A 25,009-nucleotide genomic window follows, 5' to 3' on the forward strand; every position below is an offset into this window, starting at 1 on the left:
TTTTAGGTAAGTAAACATTTTATTTTTAAGTACATCAGGGCAGAAAAAGGTACCCAAGATCCCGCCCCAAGACACACTTGTGAAACAGCAGGTTTGAAGAGTGACGTCAGCAAGTCAAAGCCACAGAGAAGAACTCTGAAGGAGAGACGACAAGACAGGAGATAAACATTTCTTAACACTGTATCGTATCAGCTTGCTTAAAATCACCTCAGCTTTTCTTTCATTGGTATTGAAGAGAGAAGTTGGGTTGAACTTAAACTTTTTTACAAAGACTTTGCTTCATTGTACTATAAATATCCACAGAGGAATTGGAGAAGAGATTTATAGAAAATGAGCTCAACCATCAAGGACCGGATCATCGACAGCCTGGGTAGTCTGGATTCAGACAGGTTGAAGAGATTCAAGGAGAAGCTCATTGACATGGGAAAAGATGGCCAGTTCCCTAGAGCAGAAGTCAACAAATATGATATGATAGACCTGGCAACACGTCTGATTGCTGTCTATCAGGAACATGGAGCAGTTGAAAACACAATTAAAATTCTGCGTGGCATTCACGAAAACAAAATCGCTTCAGATCTGGAAAGCAAGATGGAAAATGGTAAGTTCTAAAGGTGATTTTAAAATCAGATTTATGTTTTGGTTTTCTACTTCCCAGAATAGTTTAAATCTAAGTACTATGATGTACTGTAGACAGTATGTACACTGTATTGTATGCACCGTGATCTATGCATGAACGAAAAACAAAAGAAAAGTATTCATTTATATTTTATAAATACACCTGTGCAATGATGCTGACTGTACCGCAGTAGGTCAGAAAGATCATGACATCTGCTGGGTGGCAGCTGTGTGCTGGAGTCTGGTTGTGAGAGTGTGGAGCTCCATACTGTTACTGCAGTCATCACTGTTTCACCCGTACTGACATTTTCCTTGATTTTCATTGACAGGTGACTCTTCCGACGAGGACGAGGATGATGATGAGGATGAGGACGGTGAGTATTTAACATTTTGGTACCCTATAGTGGGATATTCTCAGTATTTCAGAAGATAAGCCACATCTTGTCTGAACCTGCCATCCTCCCACAATGTGTTGGATAACGAGGAATGGAGAACTGAGAGAACAAAATTATTTTCTGATCTGATCCTTGATTTCCAAGACTCTCAGCTTTATATTGCAAACCTGTATCCGTAGCACAATACCTATTAAGTCTCTATCCTCTATATCTCTGCTGCTTAGAGATCGATTTGCTGGACTTCTAGCAAAGTGTTTTTGGTTTTTGGATATTGTCAAACTGTTGCTGTAATCATTAGTACCTACAGTATAAGGCTGAATAAGCAGGCATCTGTTTCCTGTAACGGACATTAATTTTTGTGTACTAGACACAGTTATGGGCTGCACGTTGGCACAGTTGGAGAAGGTAGTAGTAATAGTGGTAGTAGAGACAGTGGTAGTGGTAGCAGAGACAATAGTAGTGGTAGTAGAGATGATGGTAGTGGTAGTTGAGACAGTGGTAGTGGTAGCATTGACTATGGTAGTGGTAGTTGAGGCAGTTGTAGTGGTTGCAGTGACAATGGTAGTGGTAGTAGAGATAATGAAAGTGGTAGTAGTGACAGAAATAGTGACAGCAGCAATAACAACAATTGTGATTGCAGAGGGTAGTGACGGTAGTAGTGCAGTAGTGGTAGTCATGATAGAAGTAGTGATTTGAGTAGTACTACATGTCTTGCTCTACAATTTTAAGCTGATCATGCTACAGATCGTCAGTGCAATTACAGTTTTCAGCACTGATATATTTTATCATGTTTTATATTTTCCTTTATCTTTTTTCTGACCTTGTTTCATTTTTGCATTAACAGATAAGGCTTTGAAAGAGAGGGGTGGAGTTTTAAACATTTTGGTAACAAGATGAGGAATAACTTCAATAATGTAATTTAATTGCTGTTCAGATGATTATATTTACTAGACAAAAATTACTAGAGAAGTGTGCATTATGCCGTATGTTACACAGCTCCAAACATTTTATATAACGGTTGCACATTTACACTAGCATTATAATGTGATGTACAGTACATTTCTTGTACTTTTATGTACCACCCTATTCCTCTAAAAAAAAGCAGTGAATAGGTCTGTGTTGCTAAAGTAGGAGATAAACCTGTCTGACTTTTGTTTCACCTGCAGATGAGCTTCCGAGACTACTGTGTAAGTTACTTGCCTGTAAGTCTTTGCGCTTTAAAATTGCTAGTTTTCTCCTGAGTCAATAAGTTTAAACAGATACATGCTAGATTCTTTTGTACACACTGAAAGCTGTGACTATAACACTATTTTTTCTTGTACTTGCATGCCATCATATCTGCTGTTTCCTTTGAATCTACACTTAATGGAAGCTTTGTATAGAATGTACGTCACAGTGGATTCTGACACCTGCTAAACAAAAGTGAGATGTTATCAAGATATTCAATATAAGTAGGGACTTACAAGCAGAGCAGTCTAGTAATCAAACTGTATGCTCATTAAACAAGAATCTCAGTTTAAATATTAAAACCCATCCAACACATGCTTTCCTCTATTTTGCCTGCAGGCCGGCTTGCTGTGGACCTGGGTGAGTAGCCAAAGTGTTGCAGAACTTCATTTACAAGATTCCTGAAAGAGCAGACTAACTGGACAGAGACACACAATGCTGGAAAGGATCAATGCTAACCACTGCTCCACCTGTAACGAACAGTTCTTTCCGGACCCTATGCGGACGACACAATCCGACGAAGTGGGGAAAACACTGGGAAAACGTTATGCAGGGATACGGGGCTGAAAACAGGGGGGCGTGTCCAAAGTGCGCTGGTGCACGGGGAAGGTGTGGCCGAGGCAAACAATCCAAAAGAGTAGTCCTTAGAGAGAATCCAAAACACAAGGGTAAGTCCAAAACCAGGAGATCCATCAAAACGCGGAATTAAAACACGAAGGCCGGGTCGGAACCGGCGGACAGGGAACGGGAACGGGAACGGGAACCGAGATTAAAACCTTAACGGGACCAGGCGCTTCCAGGTCCCGGACTCGCACGATACGGAAATCAGATGCAGAGCCCGGATGAGCGTCAGCGCCTGGCTTTTAAGGTGGGCTGGGAATAGGAAACAGGTGCACAGAATAAAGTCTCAAGTGAAAGGGCTGGAGCACCCTTAAGGAGGGGGAACTAATCGTGACACCACCTTGCCGGCCTTATTACCAGCTCAGAAACTATTAAACTAAACAGATGTTGGTGTCTGGGGATGGTTTACCTGTGATTATGTGGATAATATTAAAATTGAGACATCTAAAATCTAAAATTAATATGGAAGTAGTGATGACCAGAGTCAACTGTTGGCAACTTAGATCTGTAAGTGATCAGGACAACATCATTTACATACCAGAGGTTCCCCTGCTGAGTGAAATATTAATCAACTACAAATACATTTACTGTTATTTAGAAACTATTTTCTAAATAATAATTCAGATAGTTATACTGTTATGTAATAATAACAACAACAACAACTTAAAATAACACATTATGTTAAGTTTTCCAGTGAAGAAAATGAAGAAAAAAAAACAGTGCAGAAAAACACAATAAGAAAAAGATCTTTTTCCAATTATACACAACATGATCATCAAGAAAATAGATTCTTCAGTATGAGTTAATCTTCTGTGTCGGTCTTAATTCTTCTTCATAATTTCAAGTAATAACACAGAGATCATTCTGTTTGTTTTCACTACTGCCATGACAGCAGTGTTATTGCAATGTAGCAGTGCTGTAGTGACAGTAGGGTGTAGTGACAATAGTAATGCAGTAGTGACAGCAGTATTCACAGTAGTAGTGACAGTATTAGTGGCAGTAGTGACAGCAGTGACTGTAGCAATACAGTAAATGCAGTAGAGACAGAATTAGTATATAGTGTTAGTAGTGCCAGCAGTAGTTATTGTAAAAGTGACAGTAGAGACATTACTAGTGACAGTACTTGTGAGAGCAGTGGTGACAGCAGTAGTAGTGCAGTAGTAGAAGTGACAAAAGTAGTGACAGCCATAGTTACAGTAGTAGGAACAACAGTCATAAGAGTATCAGTGACAACAGAAACAGCAGTAGCACTGACAGTAGTACTGATTGTAGTAGTGCAGTGGTGGCTGTAGTGACAGCAGTGGTGTGTGCCTGTGCTGTTGGTATCTCAGGGCTCAGTATCAATTGAAAGATTAATATTTACAGGCTGCATGTGATGTGAGCTAATGAAAGTGAGCTCACTGCCATCTCCCTGCCAGCAGAGGGTGAGGAAAAAATTACCTCCCAATGAATTCTCTGATTACTTTTTTCTTATTTTTACAGAAAGATGCAGACCTGAAGGTAAGGGAAATATGTTTCATTTTACTGAGCCAAAAAGGTTCAGTTGGATGTGTTCTACTAAGTAAGTTACACCATACCTGTATACTTAATACATATTTCTTTAGATGCTGCATGGATTAGAATCTAACACAATTATTGGATTTCATATTTGAAAATGTCTTGTTTTTATTGTTCCCTTAAATTTCAGAGATGTTCTTCTCCGCTGTGACATCAGTGGCTGTCCAAGTGAATAGTTTTCTCAGATTCTGCTTCTTTGTCCTCTGTAATGAATTGATAAAGTACTGCCATTGACATGCAATCAGCATCAATATGGTTGTTTCTGTTCAAGTCAATTATGGGAGGAGTTTCTGAAATATCCCCACCTGGGGGGGCAGGTTTACTGTCCCAGGAGTCTGAATGATCTTCTAGATCCCATCTCCCCAAATAAAAACTCTTCCTGATATTTGCTAGGCAGCTCTTTTTCATTAATAAATAAATAATCCTTACACGTAAAGAGGCTCTTCTGGACACTGCACTTAAATAGGTAATAGGGACTCCCCTCCACCAGCACCAATGTGCAGCCCCACCTGGATGATGTGACAGCAGTCATAGAGTGATGAAGCCAGTTCAGAGATGGGGATTATGAGGAGGCCATGATTGGTAAAGGCCAGGGGAAATTTGGCTGGGACACTTGGCTAACACCCCTACTCTTTTCGAGAAACACCCTTGGTAATTTTTAATTACCACATAGAGTCAGGTCCTCGGATTTCCGATTAATGCAAATCACATGTACATGTTCAGTACACATTATACAGTACAGTGTTCCCATTACATGTAGCCATTGATGTCACAGCTGGACATACTCACCTTGACACACAAGATCACCCTGCTGCACACCTGATCTCAACACAGACAGCAGTGAGACACACCTGTTCACACACCTGATCTCAACACAGACAGCAGTGAAGACACACGTGTTCACATGTGATCTCAACACAGACAGCAGTGAAGACACAGCTGTTTTTATCTCCAGCTGGACACATAAATCTTGTTACATTTTTTTTTCTGAAACTATAATTTCTTTCTCTTTACAGAATTTGAGAGTGCACGTAGGAATGCAGGTGAGACTATTTGCTTTCTCAAGCATTCATCAATCTCATTAAAATACACAAAGTACAGGTTCAGTGCACTGAGATTACTTTACACTGTTCATCATCAACTCTTCTCCTTTCTTGTCCATAGTGGACGTGACTCTGGACCCCAGAACAGCTCATCCCCATCTCATTGTGTCTAGGAATGGGAAACAAGTCAGACATGGTGACATACGACAGGATCTCCCTGACAATCCAGAGAGATTTACTTCCTGTGTCGATGTCCTGGGAAAGGATGGGTTCACCTCAGGGAGACACTACTGGGAGGTGAAGGTTGGGAAGAAGACTGAGTGGGATTTAGGAGTTGTCAGAGAGTCCATCAAAAGGAAAAAGCAGATCTCACTGAGCACTGAGGATGGGTTCTGGACTTTGGGACTGAGAAATAGGACGTACACAGTAAGCACAATCCCTGCTCTCGATCTCCCCCTGACCATGAGGCCCCGGAAGCTGGGGGTGTATGTGGATTATGAGGGGGGGCAGGTCTCCTTTTACAATGTGGAGGAGGAGTCTCATATTTATACGTTCACTTGCAACTTCAGGGAGAAGCTCTACCCATTCTTCAGCCCCTGTACCAATGATGGGGGTAAAAACTCAGCCCCTCTGATCATCACTCCTGTCAGTCCCCCTGAGTGAAACACAATATCTATAGGAGGGGCAGCATGTATAATAACTGCTGTGTCTTTTGAAATCACTGACTTGCCACAGATTTGGAGAATTATTATGGATGGGCAGCTTTTTTGTGTTGTGTTTATTAATCACAGAAAAAATAAAAGCACCATCAGATTTGTGTCTCGAGCTCTGTTTCCACTGATTTCTGATTCGCTATAGGATCAAGCATTACAAACATGACCATAGCTTGTGAAAGTGACAAAAATAACATTTTGATCAGCAATATCCAAAAGCAACATGGAATTATTAAATCTATGAATGCTGTCAGCCATTTTCATGAAAATCATTATGCTTTCAAAGTTGCTAATAAAAAAGTGAAGGCTGCAAAAATTGGCATCACTGACGTGCCGTAGTTTGGAGTAGTATTATTTTGCAAAAAATAACAGATCCATCAGTTTTGTTACTCGAGCTCCATTTTCACTTGGTGAATTAAAGCACATACCTCTGCCTACAATGTGACCTCTGTACTGTAGAGTAAAAATGTCTGTCATCAGTTCTTCTACTTTAATTTTACAGATGAAGTCTTCAAAATTGTCTTTACAGCAAATGCAGAGATTTCTTTGAAAATTATTACATAACAGCACCTATCAAAATAGGTTTAAAATGCAAAGAAAAATATTTACACGTTGCAGTTGTCCAAGGAACTACTGTGTATTTTAAGCATCCAAAGAAACATCATTTACAAGTGCTGTAAATTCACAGTTGATTGTTCCAGCAATCTGTTTTAAAAGAGGTGTTCTGACATTGTAATCAGCTGGGTTGATCAACAAGTATTTCCTGTGAAGATCACAGGTCAGCGGCGTGTGTCAACAGTCACTGATAAATTCACTCACACTGCCCACCTGGGACTCCTGATCTTCTCCTGGTTTCTGAAGTTGCTGTCTTGTGGGATTCCGTCGACTTCCTCTTGTACAGCCTAGACAAACCCATGCCTGTTCACTGGTCTCTTAGCCTAATCAGCCACAGTTTACCCCATACCATCCCAGCAGTGGTGAATGACACAGCTACTTTAATTGTGCTGATTAAAAGTGGGGATCAGTAGGGCTTTTCACTGGTCTCTGAGTCCTGGAGGCCCATCGGGATAGCAGTGTATGAAGGGTCCTCTCATAGTTCACTTGAACCACAGCAATGCAGTGTGTGCAAGGTAACAGCTGTGCTTTTGAGTTTGCAAGTAAATATTTTAATGTAATCAAGTCTTAAAGCCTTACCCCTTCCAGTGGAGGAATAACTGCTGATCAAGGTCATAAAAAGACAAGTTTAAGTCTTTAATTATTAAGTTTTTTATCCTTCTCTCCGGTGAGGAAGCTTGGAGTTAAGAGATCTGATGAAATTAGTTATAAAGGGATGATGTGGAGCTGTTAGCTGTAAAAATTCCTTAGCTACAGTACTTTGATGTTGTTGTCAGAAAGGGTAATTTGTTATTTGAGGGAGAAAATGGTACAAAGCATTAGTTTCCTCGAAAATTATTGTAAACATTTTTTAGTGTTACTCTCGGTGGTGTTGGAGTCAAAGGAGAGTGTTAAATTTCAGGCAAAATCCTTTAGGAATGATGTTGTAATGACGACATCTGTAAAGTAATAGGTGGGGGTTAGAAAGCCTAGTTTTGAAAAAGATCGCTGAGAAGAGCTGGTTTAGTGAGAGAAGGGGTCACGTAGTCCAGGGAGGAGGAGAAGGAATGACAAAGGGATTTAGAAAAAGATTTAGAGGAAGGCACATATGATATATGTGTATATATGTATACTGTACTGTATGAACCGTGATCTATGCATGAAAGAAAAATGAATGAAAAGGGTTCATTTATATTTTATAAATACACCTCTGCAATGATACTGACTGTACTGCAGTAGGTCAGAAAGAACATGAAATCTGCTGGGTGGCAGCTGTGTGCTGGAGTCTGGTTGTGAGAGTGTGGAGCTCTGCTTTTGTAGAAGGTCTCCTTCTACAATACAGAAAGCTGTAACAATAACATTATTATTACTTGCATTTGCATCATCATATCTGTTGTTTCATTTGAATCTAGGCTTAGTGGAAATATGTAAAATGAAGGTCACAATGGCTAATCACACCTGCTAAACACAGAGAAGTGAGATTAAGAACTTGTAAGTAGGAACTTAAACATATGGAACACAAGCAGTTTATCATTCAAACGGTATGTACTGTGGTGTCTCCGGGGGAAAGGAAATTGTGGATTACGCTCCAGGTATCCGAAGGCGATACCTCTACGTAGGGCCGTCAGCACCAGCATCGCTAAGGAGATGGTAAATCTCTTCACCTGTTTTGGCTTGCCGAAAGAAATATTAACTGACCAAGGAACTCAGTTCACTTCACACCTGATGCAAGAGAAAGCTAAACTCCTGAACATAAAATTCCTGAGAGCTTCAGTACAGCATCCACAAACAGACGGGCTGGTGGAGAGATTTTAATAAAACCCAGAAGCAGATGCTGAAAAAGGTCTTGCAAGCCGACAGGAAAGACTGGGACTTGATCCTCCCTCTCCTGATATTTGCCATCCGAGAGGTACCCCAAGCCTCCACAGGGTTCTCCCCCTTCGAGTTATTATATGGGAGAACACCCAAGGAATCTTGCATGTCGCCTGGGAAGTTTGGGAGTCACAGCGATTGTCGTCCCACAATGTGCTCGATTATGTCCATTCCCTTCAGGACAGGCTTGCACCACTAGCGGGGGATCACCTACAGCGAGCGCAAGGCAGACAAAAGGAGTGCTATGATCGTTCAGTGCAGCAAAGCATCTTTCTCCCTGGGAATCGCGTAATGCTGCTACTGCCCTCACCGGAGTGCAAGCTTTACGGGAGATGGCAGGGACCCTACGAAATCCGCGAACGGACCGAGCCAGTCACATACAGGGTATACCATCCGGACCACCGTAAAAAAGATATACCACGTGAACGCCCTGAAACCTTGGAGAGAACCCCATGTGGAGGAGACAGTCCCTGCATTGCTGGCCAGTGACTCTACCTCCTCTACCGTGGATATAATTTCTCTCTCTCCAAATCTCTCCCCCCCAGGATGTTGGAGCTGACGTCATCGAGGAAAGCCACAGGCCCTGGTCCAGGCCCGTTGTGCTCACCCTGAAGCCTACTGGTTCCTGGCGTTTCTGCAATGACGTCTCCCGTTTTGATGCCTACCCAATGCCCCGGATAGATGAGCTCCTGGAGAAGCTGGGCAAGGCCAAATTATTACCACCTTAGACCTTACAAAAGGTAATTGGTAAATCCCCCTGTCGAGCCCAACAAAGCCGAAGACCGCTTTTTCGACTCCTATGGGGCTTTACCAGTACAATGTGTCGCCCTTCGGTTTCCATGGAGCCCCCGCCATCTTTCAACGCCTGATAGAGGCCACCCGGGACTGGACGATACCAAAATCGAAGACCCAAATCAAGGCTTTCCTGGGGCTTTTAAATTATTAAGGCCGGTTTATTCCCAGCCTTGCCGAGAGGGCTGCACCCCTGACCGATTTCACGCGCACGGCAGCTCCCCAGACTGTGCGCTGGACCCCGGAAGCGGCTAAAGCCTTTAGTAACCGCAAGGTCGCTTTATGCCAGGATCCAGTCTTAAGGGTCCCTACCTTTCAACAGAGGTTCATCCTTCAAACGGACGTCTCCGAAAAGGGCATAGGGGCAGTCCTATCTCAAGACTTTAATGGCGAAGAACATCCTGTCCTATACTTGAGCAGAAAGCTACTGTCCCGGGAGCATAAATATGCTGTCGTGTAGAAGGAGTGTCTGGCGGTCAAGTGGGCAATCGAAACACTGAGGTATTACCTGTTGGGCAGGGAATTCACCCTCATTATAGATCATGCACCGCTCACCTGGATGAAGTCTAACAAAGAGAAAAATGCCCTGGTGACCAGGTGGTTCCTTGCCCTACAACCTTATCGTTTCGTGGTACAACACCGGGCGGGGATTGCCCACCGAAACGCGGATGCCCTCTTCCGACAACATCAATTGGACGCTTAGGGGATCCCCTCCAAGCTGAGGGGGAGGGTATGTGACAGTGGAACACACCTCCCACTGCAATTCCTACTCTGCGGCACGTGGGAATGCGCAGCTTCCACACCTAACGCTAATAGCGCTGCGATTTAAGATCCCCACGCGCCCGCAGACAGCGTTCATGGTAGAACTGATTGTGTTCCCCCTCACTGGCGATACAAACTAATTTCTCCACTCAGAGAGAGGTTTCTTTCCTGTAGCAGAGAACTGATACCTCTGCAGACGTCTACACACTGGCACACCGCATGGAAGACAGCACGCGCTCTGCCGGTGCTCAGGCAGCATCCTTACTCTACTGACACTATCACAATATGATTCCTGAAAGAGTAAACAAACACACACAATATACATATATATACACTCAGTTTATTTCAGCCCTTCCTTCTGTGTCTGTACGTCTGCTCTAGCTCTGAATGCCTCATCTTATTATGAGATTGTTGCTTCTATCCCACACCCGGGCAAACAGAGGAACAAAATTGCAGAATTGTTACTCTCGCACTAGTGGCACAGCGCTTGAACTTGCAGGTCAAAGTCAACGTGCATGGTCACATGATCACAGTGCTCTAAAAGCTTTTAGAAACTGACACCTCACCTCTGTGCTATTCTGTGTGTAAAATATTTACCTTTATAGCGCTTTTATTGTCCTGTTAACCTTCATTTGTCTTGTTTCATGCTTGTTTCATGTGTTTTTTTCTTTATAGTTTTTCTATGTAATTTATCAGTGTACCTCAATAAAATAATGAAGATAAATATTCATAAAAATGTATTTTTCCATCTTAGTCATGAGGTTTATTGCTAATGACAAGCTAGCTTGTGGTTAATATGAAAAGGCTGTAACAAAGAGGAAAGCAGACTGAAGATACCACAAATGAAACAGAAACACTGACACCTCACCTCCATGCTTCTTGTGTGAGCTAAAAATTGGTTCTTCAAAATTGTCTGTACAGCAAATGCAGATACTTCTATCAAAAGTATTACAATACAGCACCTTTAAAATGTTTTTAAAATGTAGAGGAAAATATACATTGCAAGTATAGTGACAAGGCCTATTATTGCACCTAGATTAAGTGTTATTAAAGAGTTCTAGTAAGGTTTGCATGCCCTGACCTGCAGCCTGTTGCTGGTCACAGGAATGTTTCTAAAGAGGAGCCTCTCTGTGATCTCAGCTGCAGGATGATCTAATGGTCTTTGCATGTGGGAAGTGAGGAAGATGAGTTTTTGTCATCTGGATAAGGATCTTTCCTAGGACAATCCAGATCCAGTTGTCCATACTCCCTAAAATGGATGTTCATTGCTAGCTCCTGGATGTCCAGCAGAGAGCCATAGACATAAGATCACTTTATTGGCCATAGACAATTTCTTGCATTAGGAATTCTCTTCACAGACCCCAGCTTGCTCTCCATGAGACACACAGACAGGGAGAGAAGCTTGGGGTCAGAGTACAGGGTCAGCCATTGTATAGAACCCCGGGACCAGCTGGGATTAGAAGCCCAACAGAGTAGGATTCCTCTGCCAGCCACAGGATTTGAACCGGCAACCTTCCAGCCACAGGCACAGATCGTTAACCACAGTGGCACCACTCCAACCTCTCTTAGCTCCCCACATCTTGGCTGGACATAATCTTAAAAGTACAAGCCATGGTCAACCATCCAACAAGATGACCAACCAATCAGGGTTCCCCTGAGGGGAATGGGGACCACCTGGTAGCTTCTTGACCAATCACCAACTATCCCTCCCCGAGAGGGCATTCCTACCTTTTTCATTGTGTTCACCAGCCTTATTTATCCCAGCTGTTTCCTATCCCCGTTTCCCTATTTAAGCCTGGTGTCTCCATAGTTTAGGGCTCAGCTGTAGAAGACGGACGTCTGAAGGCCCACCTACCTGAGGGCAAGGCCTTTTCCCCAGACGTCCTGACCTACTGAGTCCGGGGCTCGGAGAGCCCTGTCCCATTATGGTTTTAACCCTTCGTGTTCCTGGTCCCACTTCCCTGTCCCTTTAATTTAGCTCGCTTTAATTGTCTTCTTCTCTGTTGGATCTCCAGGCACCCGAACCTTGGACTGTGCCCTGATTTCCCCCATTGGATTTCTTTTCGGACTTGTTCGCCTGCACTCCCCCCATGCACCAGATCACAGTCTTCACCGCCCCCCTGTCCGTCATCCCATCCATTCCTCACCGTGTCTTCTCTGATGTCATTCTCCAGACATTTCCAGATTATACCGTCATGTATAGGGTCTTTCATAGCACGCTTTGTGGGAGTCAGAACTGCCTGTATTTTCCCCAGTTAAAAAGCTGTGCAACACCATTAACTTTCTGTCACGATTGTAGTCCCTCCTCCTTAAGGGCGCTCCAGCTCTTTCACTTCGGACCTGATTTTGTGCACCTGCCCCTTGTTCCAGCCTCCTTCCCGTCCCCCTTAAAAGCCAGACACCCACTCAGTTCGGGGCTCTGCATCTGATTCCCATATCGTGCGACCCTGTAATCGCCTGGCTCCGTCATGTTTTTAAGTTTCCGTTCCCTCTGCTGGTTCCGACCTGGTTCCTGTTTTTAACCCGTCTGTCTCGTATGGATCGCCTGGCTTTTGGACTTTTGCCCTGTCTTTTGGATTTTCCGTTCGTCTCATCCTTGGGCTGTTTGCCCCGGACTCACACCCCTGGACACCTGCGCACTTTGAACACGCCCCCCCACCCATATATATTCCTGAATCCTGCATGACTTTTTCCTAGTGTTTCCTCACTCCACCCCGGATTGTGTCATCTGCATAGGGTCTGGAAAGAACTGTTCCGTAACAATGTATACATCCATCAATTTATGAACCTCTTTATCCAGTATAGGGTTAGCCAGTGGCGGACCAGAGCCTATCCTGGCAAGCAATGGGTGCAAGGCAGGGTACACCCAGGAGTCTCTGGGTATTTTCTGGCTTGAGCCCTGGGCTTGGCTTGCTCAGCCCCGTTAGTGAATCCGTCTGTGGATGGACGTGAGGCAGGGTTCACCCTGGACAAAACACCAGATCTTCACTGGGGTTCTCTCACACTCGCATCAGGGCCAATTAGCTTACTAGCGTGTCTGTGGCCTGTGGCCTGTGGCCTGTGGGAGCGAACCCATGCGAGCGTGGGGAAAGATGAAACCAGGGTCCTGCCGCTGTGAGGTATCAATGCGGTAGGGTGGCTAGTGGGGTGGTGTGGTGGCTCTGTGGCTCAGGATCTGTGCCTGTGGCTGGAAGGTTGCTGGTTCATAGCAGAGGAATCCTACGCCACTGGGCCCCTGAGCGAGGCCCTTAACCCCAGCTGCTCCAGGGGTGCTGTATAAATGACTGACCAGCAAAGGGTTTGATACTTTGAGACCCAAGTGTCCATGCTTTTCTAATATACAGTATTTTCTCTTTTAATGATTTGTCTGATTTGTCTGATTTTGTGTTCTCTTTTTCTTTCAGAAAAATGCAGACCTGAAGGTGAGGAGAAAGGCCACTGCACCACTTTGGCTGCACCCACACAAAAACCCACACAAAAAATCGTTCTGGCAACCTCAAATAACACTGCATGTAGTTGCCAGCGATATTACACTACCACAGTTTGTGCACGGTTTGTATAGAGAGAGTTTCAAGTCAGAAGATCTTGTTCCAGTTTATATGGTGAATATATTGGTAGATAATCAGCTGCTAATTCTTTGGCAAGCCATTCAAATTAGCTACTAATTAATTGTATTTGAAGACTGAAGGCTATCACGGCAAAGTTATAAAAAAGTTATATTAATGCTACCAATTAAAGAAGGCAAACCCATAGGATTCCAGTACTGAGTTGGTATATTGCAACTAGACACTTGGAACCCATCATATTGGTATGGCATTCTTGTTCCAGCTGTTGCAGCTGCTGTCTGAAGGTGATCACGGAGATTTGAGGTCCCGCTCCTTACTGGTGGATGTCTTGAGCTTGCACTTTCATTGATATTATGACATTATGATTGGCATCATCATGGTGGCACAGTGGCGAGCACTGGGGCCTTGAGTTCAATTCCTGGAGTGCTGTCTGTGTGGAGTTTGCATGTTCTACCTGTGTTCGTGTGATTTTCCTCCAGGTGCTCTGAATTCCTCCCACATTTCAAAGACATGCTGTTATGTGGATTGACTACTAGGAAAAATTGGCCATGGCATCCAGTCCAGGGTGTGCCTCACTGTGTGCCCGTTGCTTGCTGGGATAGCTTCTAGCCTCCCCGTGACCCTGGATCGGATAAAACAGAAAACGGTGGGATGGATTGGCATGTCAGAAGTGCATTCTGTTGCAATCAAATGTTGATTGTGGTTTTCATTTATACAAGCAGAGTAGAGATTTTCACACAGTCTGAAAGTCAAACAAGACACTCCCTGTTCTTACGCCAAAAGGCAAACAAAGCAGAAGACCTTAAAGGGACTGCAGATGCCTCAGCAGCTCAAGTACCAAAGCCGAGCTCAGGAGGTCGCAGTGCAACAGCTTCCTTGTGAACATTTGGAAGAGGCCTGGCACACATACAGTATTTTCCACTAACTGTATAACAATCTACAGGATGTAAAAGTGAAATGGGTGTCCAGTTCAGTGCTAAATGTGCTTCTTTCCCTGAACTGCTTCAGTGTCCTACAGTTAGCCAGCTCAATAGAGGGTAATGAGGAACATGTTAATTTAATCACTACCAGTAGTTTTGCACTGAAGGCACATACTGTACGGCCCTCCTGTTTCTTTTCCTTTTTCATCCTTCTCTTTTCAGCATGGATAAAACCTATTACTTGTTCCTTTACTGGACTGACGTCTGTCTGATGTGTGACGTCAATATCTATTTTCATTACAGCCCCCATATTTAGAACCCCACAATAATGGGAGGTAGGCAGAAGAACAAGGAGAATTTTACTCTTAATTCTCTATTTTTTTTCCCCCAGAATTCAAGAGGATGCGAAAGCATGCGGGTGAGGCTATTTTATTTTCAGATATGTAGTACTTAAGAAAGAATCAAACAGTGTCGCAGTGTCATCTCACTGCCTCACAGCTCTGGCGTTTGATTACAGCAGTTTTAATACATCACTGTTCAATTCTCAGTTTCTGAAGATTTGGAAACATTTCATGAAAGTTAATGAAGCAGGTGCTTAGATAAGTTATGAAAATATGATTTCCAACAAGAACTCTGATTGGGAACACGTTAGTTGAACTGTTACACTTTATTCACGTGGAAAAACACAATCTGAAGTTGGAATAAATTGGAATTCATGGCTACTGGCCCCAAAACACTTGTTACTTTTTAAACATTTTTTTATGTTTTATTCTTGACCACGGCATTGGTTTTCATTCTTGATCGGCCTTTATTTGATTCCAGCACACTTTGAATAATAAGACGGGAAAAGAAATCCCACTCCTTTCAAGAAGAAATCCTCAAAAAAATGAAGGCAAGCAGGTGTGATGGGAGGCTTACATCAGCTCAAAGAGAAATAAACGGTCATGTAAACAGAGCATGGCGTACATGTGTCTTTAACAATGTTGTGAACACTTCTTACTCTGGGATCAGCCCTGCCGCCATCACTATAGGCATTTTATTCATGTTGGGGTGGAGAATCTGTTCACTGTGGAAATAAATGCAAAGAGTATTTAGCACATGGTGAATTGGTCATTAGCGGCCAGTTCAAGGTGCACAACATGCACGATTATTCATTCCTGCAGTTACATCCCTTTCTTAGTAAAAGGTGAGATAATTTTGTGCTCCATTTCTCGATGATATTCATCACTCCCCAATTATAAAAATCTGTTTAATCTCCTCACTCACTTTACACAGTTCAATTTAAGTTAAAAAAATGAAAGATTTCATGTGCTCATATGCTGAATGAGATCAATATTTTTCTTTGCCACTTTCTTTGCCAGTTGATGTGACTCTGGACGCCGAAACAGCCCATCCCCACCTCGTCCTGTACAACGGTGGCAAAAAAGTCAGACATGGTTTTAACAGCTATCTTTGGCACAGTAAGACTGTGATGGATTTTGAGCTTCAGGTTTATGTGCATGTCTGCCCTCCCATAACCAGTACAGTGCTCCTCCTCTAACAGAGCTTACCCATCTGTACGGATCTGGAATCTCACAGATCCCTGAAGCACTTCACTTCCAATTCATGTTTAAGTAGTAATAACCTAGCTAGATGAATGACATGCTCTTTCAACCCCATTAATGTATGTCACGATTGTAGTCCCTCCTCCTTAAGGGCGCTCCAGCTCTTTCACTTCGGACCTGATTTTGTGCACCTGCCCCTTGTTCCAGCCTCCTTCCCGTCCCCCTTAAAAACCAGACACCCACTCAGTTCGAGGCTCTGCATCTGATTCCCATATCATGCGAGCCCGGGACCTGTAATCGCCTGGCTACATTATGTTTTTAAGTTTCTGTTCCTGTTCTTGTTCTCCCTGCCGGTTCCGACCCGGTTCCTGTTTTTAACCTGTCTGTTCTCGGATGGACCGCCCGGCTTTGGACTTTGCCTGTTTTTTGATTCCCCGTCTGGATTACCTCTGAATGGTTTGCTCCGGACACATCCTCCTGGACGCCTGCGCACCTTGGACAGGCCCCCCCGTATTCATTCCTGATTCCTGCATGACTTTTTCCTAGTGTTTCCTCACTCCACCCCGTCGTCCGCATAGTGTCTGGAAAGAACGGTTTCGTTATACTTTCCCCCATCTCTCGGCCGAACTAACTTGGCTGACTGACAACAGAACCACATTCCGGCCACACTTGTTGTCTAAACTTTGGGATTTAAACTTTTTTCGGAAGCTCCAAGTTTGAGAAAAACCCAGTACGTAAAGACAGAATTCTGCCCGAGGTCTAGCCTGTAGCAGCTACAGTAGCTTAATGTCAGCAGCAATACGGTTGGACTTGAATGTACTGTATCCGCTATTTGGGGAGAAAATTGTGTTTCTATCACCCTGGCGTGACTACTAAAAAGTCACCGCCCTGGACATCATTGCAGTAGAGCATCATTGTGACTGACACAGTCAGCTCTTCTCCCATCCTTCTGTGCGGGAGTTACTAATCCATGTTTATGGATGAGTAAAATTTAATATTGATTGTTACTGTCCTTGAGAATTCAATTATTATATAACACATATTAATACCAATTTAATTCACTTAAGCAGAAGGTTTTACTTATGAGAACCTGAATGTTGATGTGTTAATAAGACTGCAAGATAGTAGAATAGAAGATAGTGAGAAGGAACTAGTGTAATTGATCTTGTACTGTATGTATTATCCTTGTTGTATGTACCATTTCTTCTAACATGCTATAGTTTGATAATTCTCATGTGATGAGTGACAGGGATGTTGGAAAGGACAGACCATGGAGAGGCAGGAGAGCGAAAAGACCCTATGCGTAGCGGCGAGACGGGAAAAAGGCCTGGGCTCAGCTGTTCTGGAGAAGCCGTATGGAAACCTATGCCCTCAGGTAGCGGACGTGAGGCGACCTGGTGCTAGGCGGGTTTCAGGACATCCGAACGTCAATGCTGAGACCCGGCAGACTGAAAGACCCGGAAATATATAGCCCCAGAGAGGGAGAAACACCGGAAGCACAACAGAGAACCGGAAATGAGAGACAGGACAGAGAAGGAGGGCCCCCTGGCTGCAGAGAGCATGACAACGAGTTGCCGTCTGTATCTAAGCCGACTCTCGTGTGTTTACCCCAAATGCTTTTATGTACACATTGTTTCTGTATCAATAAATGTGTTCAGTGTGTTGTGAATCCTTCTGAAGACTCCTCGTTGTTCTGCTGATTGATTCCTAATCAAAACCATCAAACAGGTCTCCACTGGACTAATGTATATTTTAAGCATCCAAAGAACTCTTACAACTGCAACACACTCGAGGTAAATGGACTCCACAGATCAAAATTTGTCATCAGCAGGGTTGATCAACAAGTATTTCCTGTGAATGTCGGAGGTCAGAAGTGCGTGCCTGTGGTCACTGATAAATTCATACACACTCACTGTCCACCTGGAATTCCTGCTCTGCTCCAGGTTGATGATGGTGTCTTGTGGGATTCTGACACTTTCCTCTTGTACAGCTTGGACAAGCCCATGCCTGTTCACTGGTCTCTGAGCCCAAACAGCCACAGTTCACCCCAGATCACTCCAACAGTGATTACTGTCAGAGGTACATTAATTGTGAGAACTGCTCACTGGTGTCTGAGCCCTGCAGGCCCATTGGGATGGCAGTGTATGAAGGGTCCACTCTTTTATAGCTCATTCGAACTACAGCAATGCAGTGTGTTTGCAAGGCAAAAGCAGTGCTTTTGAGTTTGAAAGTGATTTTCCTGTAATCGAGTTTCAAAGTCTAAGCATTCCAGTAGAGGAATAACTGCTGAGCAAATCATAAAAATGGCAAAGGTTCAGAGGCTGTCTTGTTTTTTGTCATACACTTTCCTGTGTTTTTGGAGGATTAACATTATTCAAGTCAATATGTTAGCATGTATTAAAATTGAAACTAGACTGAGGTTGTATTTTTTCTTCTACAATTTGAGCCATTTCATAAACAAACAGGTATAATAGAGTCGGTGTTATATAATGAATTGTAAGGGGCAGGACACACTGTTGGACTTTGTAACATGTAACAGTCTTGTACTTTATTTCACTGGAAAAATAGACTATTGTTTGTCATTGGAAGGAATTATGTAATACTTGTTTAATAGCATGCAAAGAAATGGAAACAGTAAAAAACCTGCTTATCATGTTCTTAAAGTTGAAAAAATAATCATTAAATTTAGGAAGTTATTTTAGTTTTTTTTTATTTTAGAAGTTATTTTAGGTAAGTAAACATTTTATTTTTAAGTACATCAGGGCAGAAAAAGGTACAAAGATCCCGCCCCAAGACACACTTGTGAAACTGCAGGTTTGAAGAGTGATGTCAGCAAGTCAAAGCCACAGAGAAGAACTCTGACAGAGAGACGAAAAGACAGAAGACAAACATTTCCTGAAACTGTATCGTATCAGCTTGCTTAAAATCACTTCAAGTTTTCCTTTCATTGCTATTGAAAAGAGTAGTTGGGTTAAACTTAAACTTTTTTAAGACTTTGCTTCATTGTACTATAAATATCCACAGAGGAATTGGAGAAGAGATTTATAGAAAATGAGCTCAACCATCAAGGACCGGATCATCAACAGCCTGGGTAGTCTGGATTCAGACAGGTTGAAGAGATTCAAGGAGAAGCTCATTGACATGGGAAAAGATGGCCAGTTCCCTAGAGTAGAAGTCATCAACTGTGATACGATAGACCTGGCAACACGTCTGATTAATGTCTTTGAGGAAGATGGCGCAGTTAATAAGACAATTACAATTCTGCGTGGCCTTCACGAAAACAAAATCGCTTCAGATCTGGAAGGGAAGATGGAACATGGTAAGTTCTAAAGGTTATTTTAAAATCAGATTCATGTTTTGGTTTTCTACTTCACAGTATAGTTAAAATCTACAGTATGTAACATGATATATTGTATATGTCCATTGTATTGTATGCACCGTGATCTATGCATGAAAGAAAAACAAATGAAAGGTGTTCATTTATATTTTATAAATACACCTCTGCAATGACAGCAATAGTGACTGCAGGGTTAGTGACGGTAGTAGTGTAGTAGTGGTAGCCATGACAGAAGTAGTAATTTGAGTAATACTGCAGGTCTTGATCTATAATAAATCTTGCAAGGACACTGTTTGTACAGCAGGCCTGCTGTATGCACTAGTGAAGTCAGGTAGATCATGCAACACATCATCAGAACAATTACAGTTTTTAGCACTGATATATTTTATTTATGTTTATTTTTTTCCATTGACATTATAATGTAATGTATATTTCTTTCCCTGAATAGTTTTGAAATAAGCATAAACTATAATATTTTATATGTACCATACCATTCCTCTGAAGAGAAAGCAGGGAATATCGCTGCTGTATTGCTAAAGTAGGAGATTTTGACTTTTGACTTTTGTGTTTCCCCAGCAGATGATCTTCCAAGACTGCTGTGGAAGTAGTTTGTGTGTCTTTGTGCTTTTAAATTGCTATTTTTCTCCTAACAAGTCAGTAGGTTTAAACAGATACATGCTAGATTCTTTTGTACACATATTGTACGTGAAGGTCAGCTTATACAATACTGAAAGGTGTGACAATAACATTATTTTTTCTTGTACTTGCATGACATCATATCTGCTGTTTCCTTTGAATCTACACTTAATTGAAACTTTGTATAGAATGTCACAATGAATAACGCCACCAGTTAAACACAGAAACGTGAGTTGTTTTTCAAGATTTTGAATATAAGTAGGGACTTACACATGTGAACTCAAGCAGTCTAGCATTCAAACTGTATGTACATTAAACAAGAATCTCAGTTTAAATGAATATTAAAACCCGTCCAACACATGCTTTCCTTTATTTTGCCTGCAGGCCGGCTTGCTGTGGACCTGGGTGAGTAGCCAAAGTGTTGCAGAACTTCATTTTCATGATTCCTGAAAGAGCAGACTAACTGGACAGAGACACAATGCAGTCAATGCTGGAAAGGATCAATGCTAACCACTGCTCCACCTTGTCAGCCTTATTTATTACCAGCTCAGAAACTACTAAAATACAGAGGTTTTATTTTTCAGATGGTTTACCTGTGATTATGTGGTTAAAATTAAAATGATCTAAAATCACTGTGTAATTAGTATGATGACCAGAGTCAACAGTTGCCAACTAAGATCTATAAGTGATCAGGACAACATCATCTCTATACCAGAGATTCCCCTGCTGAGTGAAATATTAATCAACTACAAATACATTTCCTATGAATCTGAAAATATGTTCTGAATAATAATTCCGATAGTTATTCTGCTATATAATAACTACTTAAAATATCAAATTTTGTTAAGTTTTTTATTGAAGAAAATGAAGAAAAAACAACACACAGAAACACAGTAAGAATAAGATTTATCCTCAATTATACAGCACAGGATAATCAAGAAAATAAAAATCTTCAGTACTAGTTAATTTCTGTGTTGGTCTTCTTCATAATCTAAAGTAATAATACATATATCACACTGTTTTCACTACTGCCATGACAGTAGTGACAGTAGCAGAAACAGCAGCCCTAACAGTAGCAGTGACAAGAGAAGCAACAATAGTAGTGACAGCAGAAGTGCAGTAGTGTCAGTACTGACAACAGTGGTGTGTGCCTGTGCTGTTGGAATCTCAGGGCTCAGAATCACTAGAAGATCAGTATTTACAGGTTGAATGTGATGTGAGCTAATGAAAGGGAGCTCACTGCCATCTCCCTGCCAGCACAGGGTGAGGAAAAAAGCATATCCCCATATCAGTCGCTGTCCTAGTGAATAGATTTCTCAGATTCTGCTTCTTTGTCTGCTGTAACGATTTGAGAATGTACTCTCACTGACGAGCAAACAGCCCCACCTGGATGATGCACCAGGCTGCTCATACACAGCAGCTCTCAGTGGGGAGGAGAGCAGAAGGATGAAGCCAGTTCAGAGACGGGGATAATTAGGAGGCCATGACTGGTAAAGGCTAGGGGGAAATTTGGCCAGGACGCCAGGGTAACACCCCTACTCTTTTCGAGAAACACCCTGGGATTTTTAATGACCACACAGAGTCAGGATCTTCACTGACTCTCACTGATGCTTTTATACAGTATAGTGTCACCACAAGTCTTGATTTGTCTGTCTGTAGCATGTTTTTTCCTGGGAGTCAGGTCTGCTCTTTCTATGGAGGCACCTGCTCCTCTGGCTTGTTGTTTTATGAGAAGGGGCTCTCTGAAGCAAGACCTTGAAGTCAGGATCCTGCTTGTAGACTGAGGTCATAGCCCTCCTCACAGGAGTCTGAGCATTTTCTCTGTCCCAGAGCTTCTGACTGTGAAGGAGTGAGGCAGAGCTGAGGCTCAGGGACAGAGAGCAGTTCAAACTACCCTGTGGGAGGAGCAGCATCAAACAGCACTTTCTCCAGCTGCACACACCCCTGACACACAAGATCACCCTGCTGCACACCTGATCTCAACACAGACAGCAGTGAGACACACCTGTTCACACACCTGATCTCAACACAGACAGCAGTGAGGACACACCTGTTCACACACCTGAACTCAACACAGACAGCAGTGAAGACACACCTGTTTTTATCTCCAGCTGGACACATACTTAAATCTTGTTACATTTCTTTCTCTTTACAGAATTTGAGAGGGCACGCAGGAATGCAGGTGAGACTGTTTGGTTTCTCAAGCATTCGTCAATCTCATTAAAGATACACAAAGTATAGGTTCAGTGCACTGGGATTACTTAACACTGTTCATCCACAGATCTTCTCATTCGTCTCCTTTCTTGTCCATAGTGGACGTGACTCTGGACCCCAGAACAGCTCATCCCCATCTCATCCTGTCTGAGGATGGCAAACAAGTCAGACATGGTGACACACGACAGGATCTCCCCAACAATCCAGAGAGATTTACTTCCTGTGTCGATGTCCTGGGAAAGGATGGGTTCACCTCAGGTCGACACTACTGGGAGGTGAAGGTGAAAAATAAGTCCGCCTGGACTTTAGGAGTCGTCAGAGAGTCCATCAAAAGGAAGGGGCAGATCACACTATGCCCTGAGGCTGGCATCTGGACTGTGTGGCTGAGGGGTGGGACGTACACAGCAAATTCCACTGTCCCTGTTGACCTCCGGCTGGCCCAGAAGCCCCAAAAGGTGGGGGTGTGTGTGGATTACGAGGAGGGGCAGGTCTCCTTCTACAACGTGGAGGCCAGGTCCCACATGTTCACCTTTTACGACACCTTCAGGGAGAAGATCTACCCGTTCTTCAGCCCCTGTACCAATGATGGGGGTGAAAACTCAGCCCCTCTGATCATCACTCCTGTCAGTCCCCCTGAGTGACACACAACATCTGTGGGAGGGGGCAGCATGTATAATAACTGCTGTGTCTTTTGAAATCATATTAAAATCAGATTATTTTGTGTTGTTCGTTGATCAAGCAAAAACTAAAATAACAGCGCCATCAGTTTTGTTACTCGAGCTCTATTTCCACTGATTTCTAACTTCCTTTAACATCAAGCATTACAATCATCAGAATACCCTGTGAGAGTTACAAAAATGACATTTAGATCAGTAATATATAAAAGCAGCATGGAATTATTACATCTGTGAGGGCTGTTAGCCAGAGATTTTTATGAAAATCCTTATGCTATAAAAGTTTCTAATCAAAAAAGAGAAGGCTGTAAAAATATTAAAACTGATTATTTAGAAAAATAAATTATGTTTTTTCAAACGCGCAGTTCATTGTCTGTATTTTATCCTGCCTGCTCTGCTGCCTTTCAGTAATCTCCTTTGTTCACATAATGTTGGACATAAGACAATAGAAACAACCTCAATGAATGCACTTTCTCTAACTGTTTAGGGATTGTCCACTCAGTAGATGTACAGTAAGTGAGTTTATGATTGGTGACCTCAGGTCTATTTGTGGAATAATACATGCAGACAGCTCCCCAGGTCTGGAACTGAACCCCAGACCCCAGCAATGAAATAAAGCAATGCGGATCACTGCACCCCCATGCTGCTTATCCCTTTATTCCGGAAATGCCCCTGCTCTACAAGATACCTGTAGCAATTGGTAACAAATACATTTTTATCTGTTATGTGTTAAAAACATGTTTCTGAATGAAATGGTTTCTTTCTTAAAGAAATAATTTGTTCAGCATTGGTACCACATTTTGTTCTGTTGCCTTCCGCTAAAAGCCACCTAATTATTTTTAGTTGAAGTTTAAAAGACGATGAACATATCTGGAGGCAGCAGTATGTGTGTTCACGCTGATGGTCTGTCTCTCTGAACATCCCCTCTTGTAAGTTTCAGTTGTGTTTGTTTCTCACTTCCTGTGCTGTTGAACTCTTTTTTTCTCTACTTTTATTCTTTTTAATTTTTCTGTAAAATATGCTTCTAATGGGCTTCTTATGTTCATTATTTTTTACTGTATGTTTTCCATTTTTTTCTGTGCAACCTCATTGATCCATGCTTTGTGAGTTAAACATGTGTTGAGGTTCTTGGTAAAGCATGTTTTTCAAAGCCCACGAGCCAGAAAATGTTGTTAATTATTGACTTTTATTGTAAATTAACCTTTACCCTTTTATTTTTGTGTTTTTTGTTTCATAGTTGTGTTTTTTATAGTACTTGCGTGTTACTAATCGGTGCACCTCAATGAATTATTAAACATAAATGTTCATAAAAATGTATTTTTCGACCTTAGTCATGTGGTTTATTGCTAAGCAAACAAGTGGACTGAAGATATGACAAGTGAAACAGAAACACGAAGGGTTTTATAAACTCACCTCACCTCACCTCTTCTTGTGTGACCTAAAGCACGTCCCTCTGCCTTTGTAATTATCTCTGAACTGCAGAGAAAAACCAATGTCTGTCAGCAGTTCTTACACTTCCATTTTCCAGATCAAGTCTTTAAAATTGTCTTGACAGCAAAAGAAGAGACTTGTATCAAAAATATTACCAAAAAGAAAGGTTTTTCCACACGATGGAAATTTTGTCTTTCACCGGAAGAAAGGTGAATTTCAATTTTACCTAACTGATCAAAATACAAATATTGTAAATGGTATTGCTTCCCTGTCATCATCAACATTGCCAACTTCCCTGTTAATAAGACTGATAAGCAAGCTAGTGTAATTGATCTTTTGCTACAGTATACAGTATGTATTATCCTTGTTTTATGAGTCATTTCTATATACTCATTATGGCTTGATAATTCTCATGTGACAAGTTGCCATCTGTATCCAATGAGACTCTCATGTACTATATTTATCTCAAATGCTTTTATCCTTAAATAGTGCATTC

General features: G+C 42.3%; 2 protein-coding genes across 2 annotated transcripts; both read left to right on the forward strand.

Moving 5' to 3' along the window:
• Positions 1-97: 97 nt before the first annotated feature.
• On the forward strand, positions 98-16,487 carry LOC138238226 (pyrin-like). Its single transcript, XM_069188284.1, has 10 exons — positions 98-598; positions 945-989; positions 2,177-2,212; positions 2,577-2,597; positions 4,341-4,358; positions 5,432-5,458; positions 13,596-13,613; positions 15,069-15,095; positions 16,039-16,137; positions 16,429-16,487. The coding sequence occupies exons 1-10, from the start codon at positions 331-333 to the stop codon at positions 16,485-16,487; spliced, it is 618 nt and encodes a 205-aa protein (XP_069044385.1). The 5' UTR covers positions 98-330.
• Positions 16,488-18,618: 2,131 nt separating this feature from the next.
• Positions 18,619-24,399, forward strand: LOC138238134 (erythroid membrane-associated protein-like). Its single transcript, XM_069188148.1, has 4 exons — positions 18,619-19,540; positions 20,579-20,599; positions 22,350-22,376; positions 22,508-24,399. The coding sequence occupies exons 1-4, from the start codon at positions 19,273-19,275 to the stop codon at positions 23,047-23,049; spliced, it is 858 nt and encodes a 285-aa protein (XP_069044249.1). The 5' UTR covers positions 18,619-19,272; the 3' UTR covers positions 23,050-24,399.
• Positions 24,400-25,009: the final 610 nt, after the last annotated feature.

Source organism: Lepisosteus oculatus, chromosome 4 (genome assembly GCF_040954835.1).
Source record: "Lepisosteus oculatus isolate fLepOcu1 chromosome 4, fLepOcu1.hap2, whole genome shotgun sequence".
Lineage (NCBI taxonomy): Eukaryota > Metazoa > Chordata > Actinopteri > Semionotiformes > Lepisosteidae > Lepisosteus > Lepisosteus oculatus.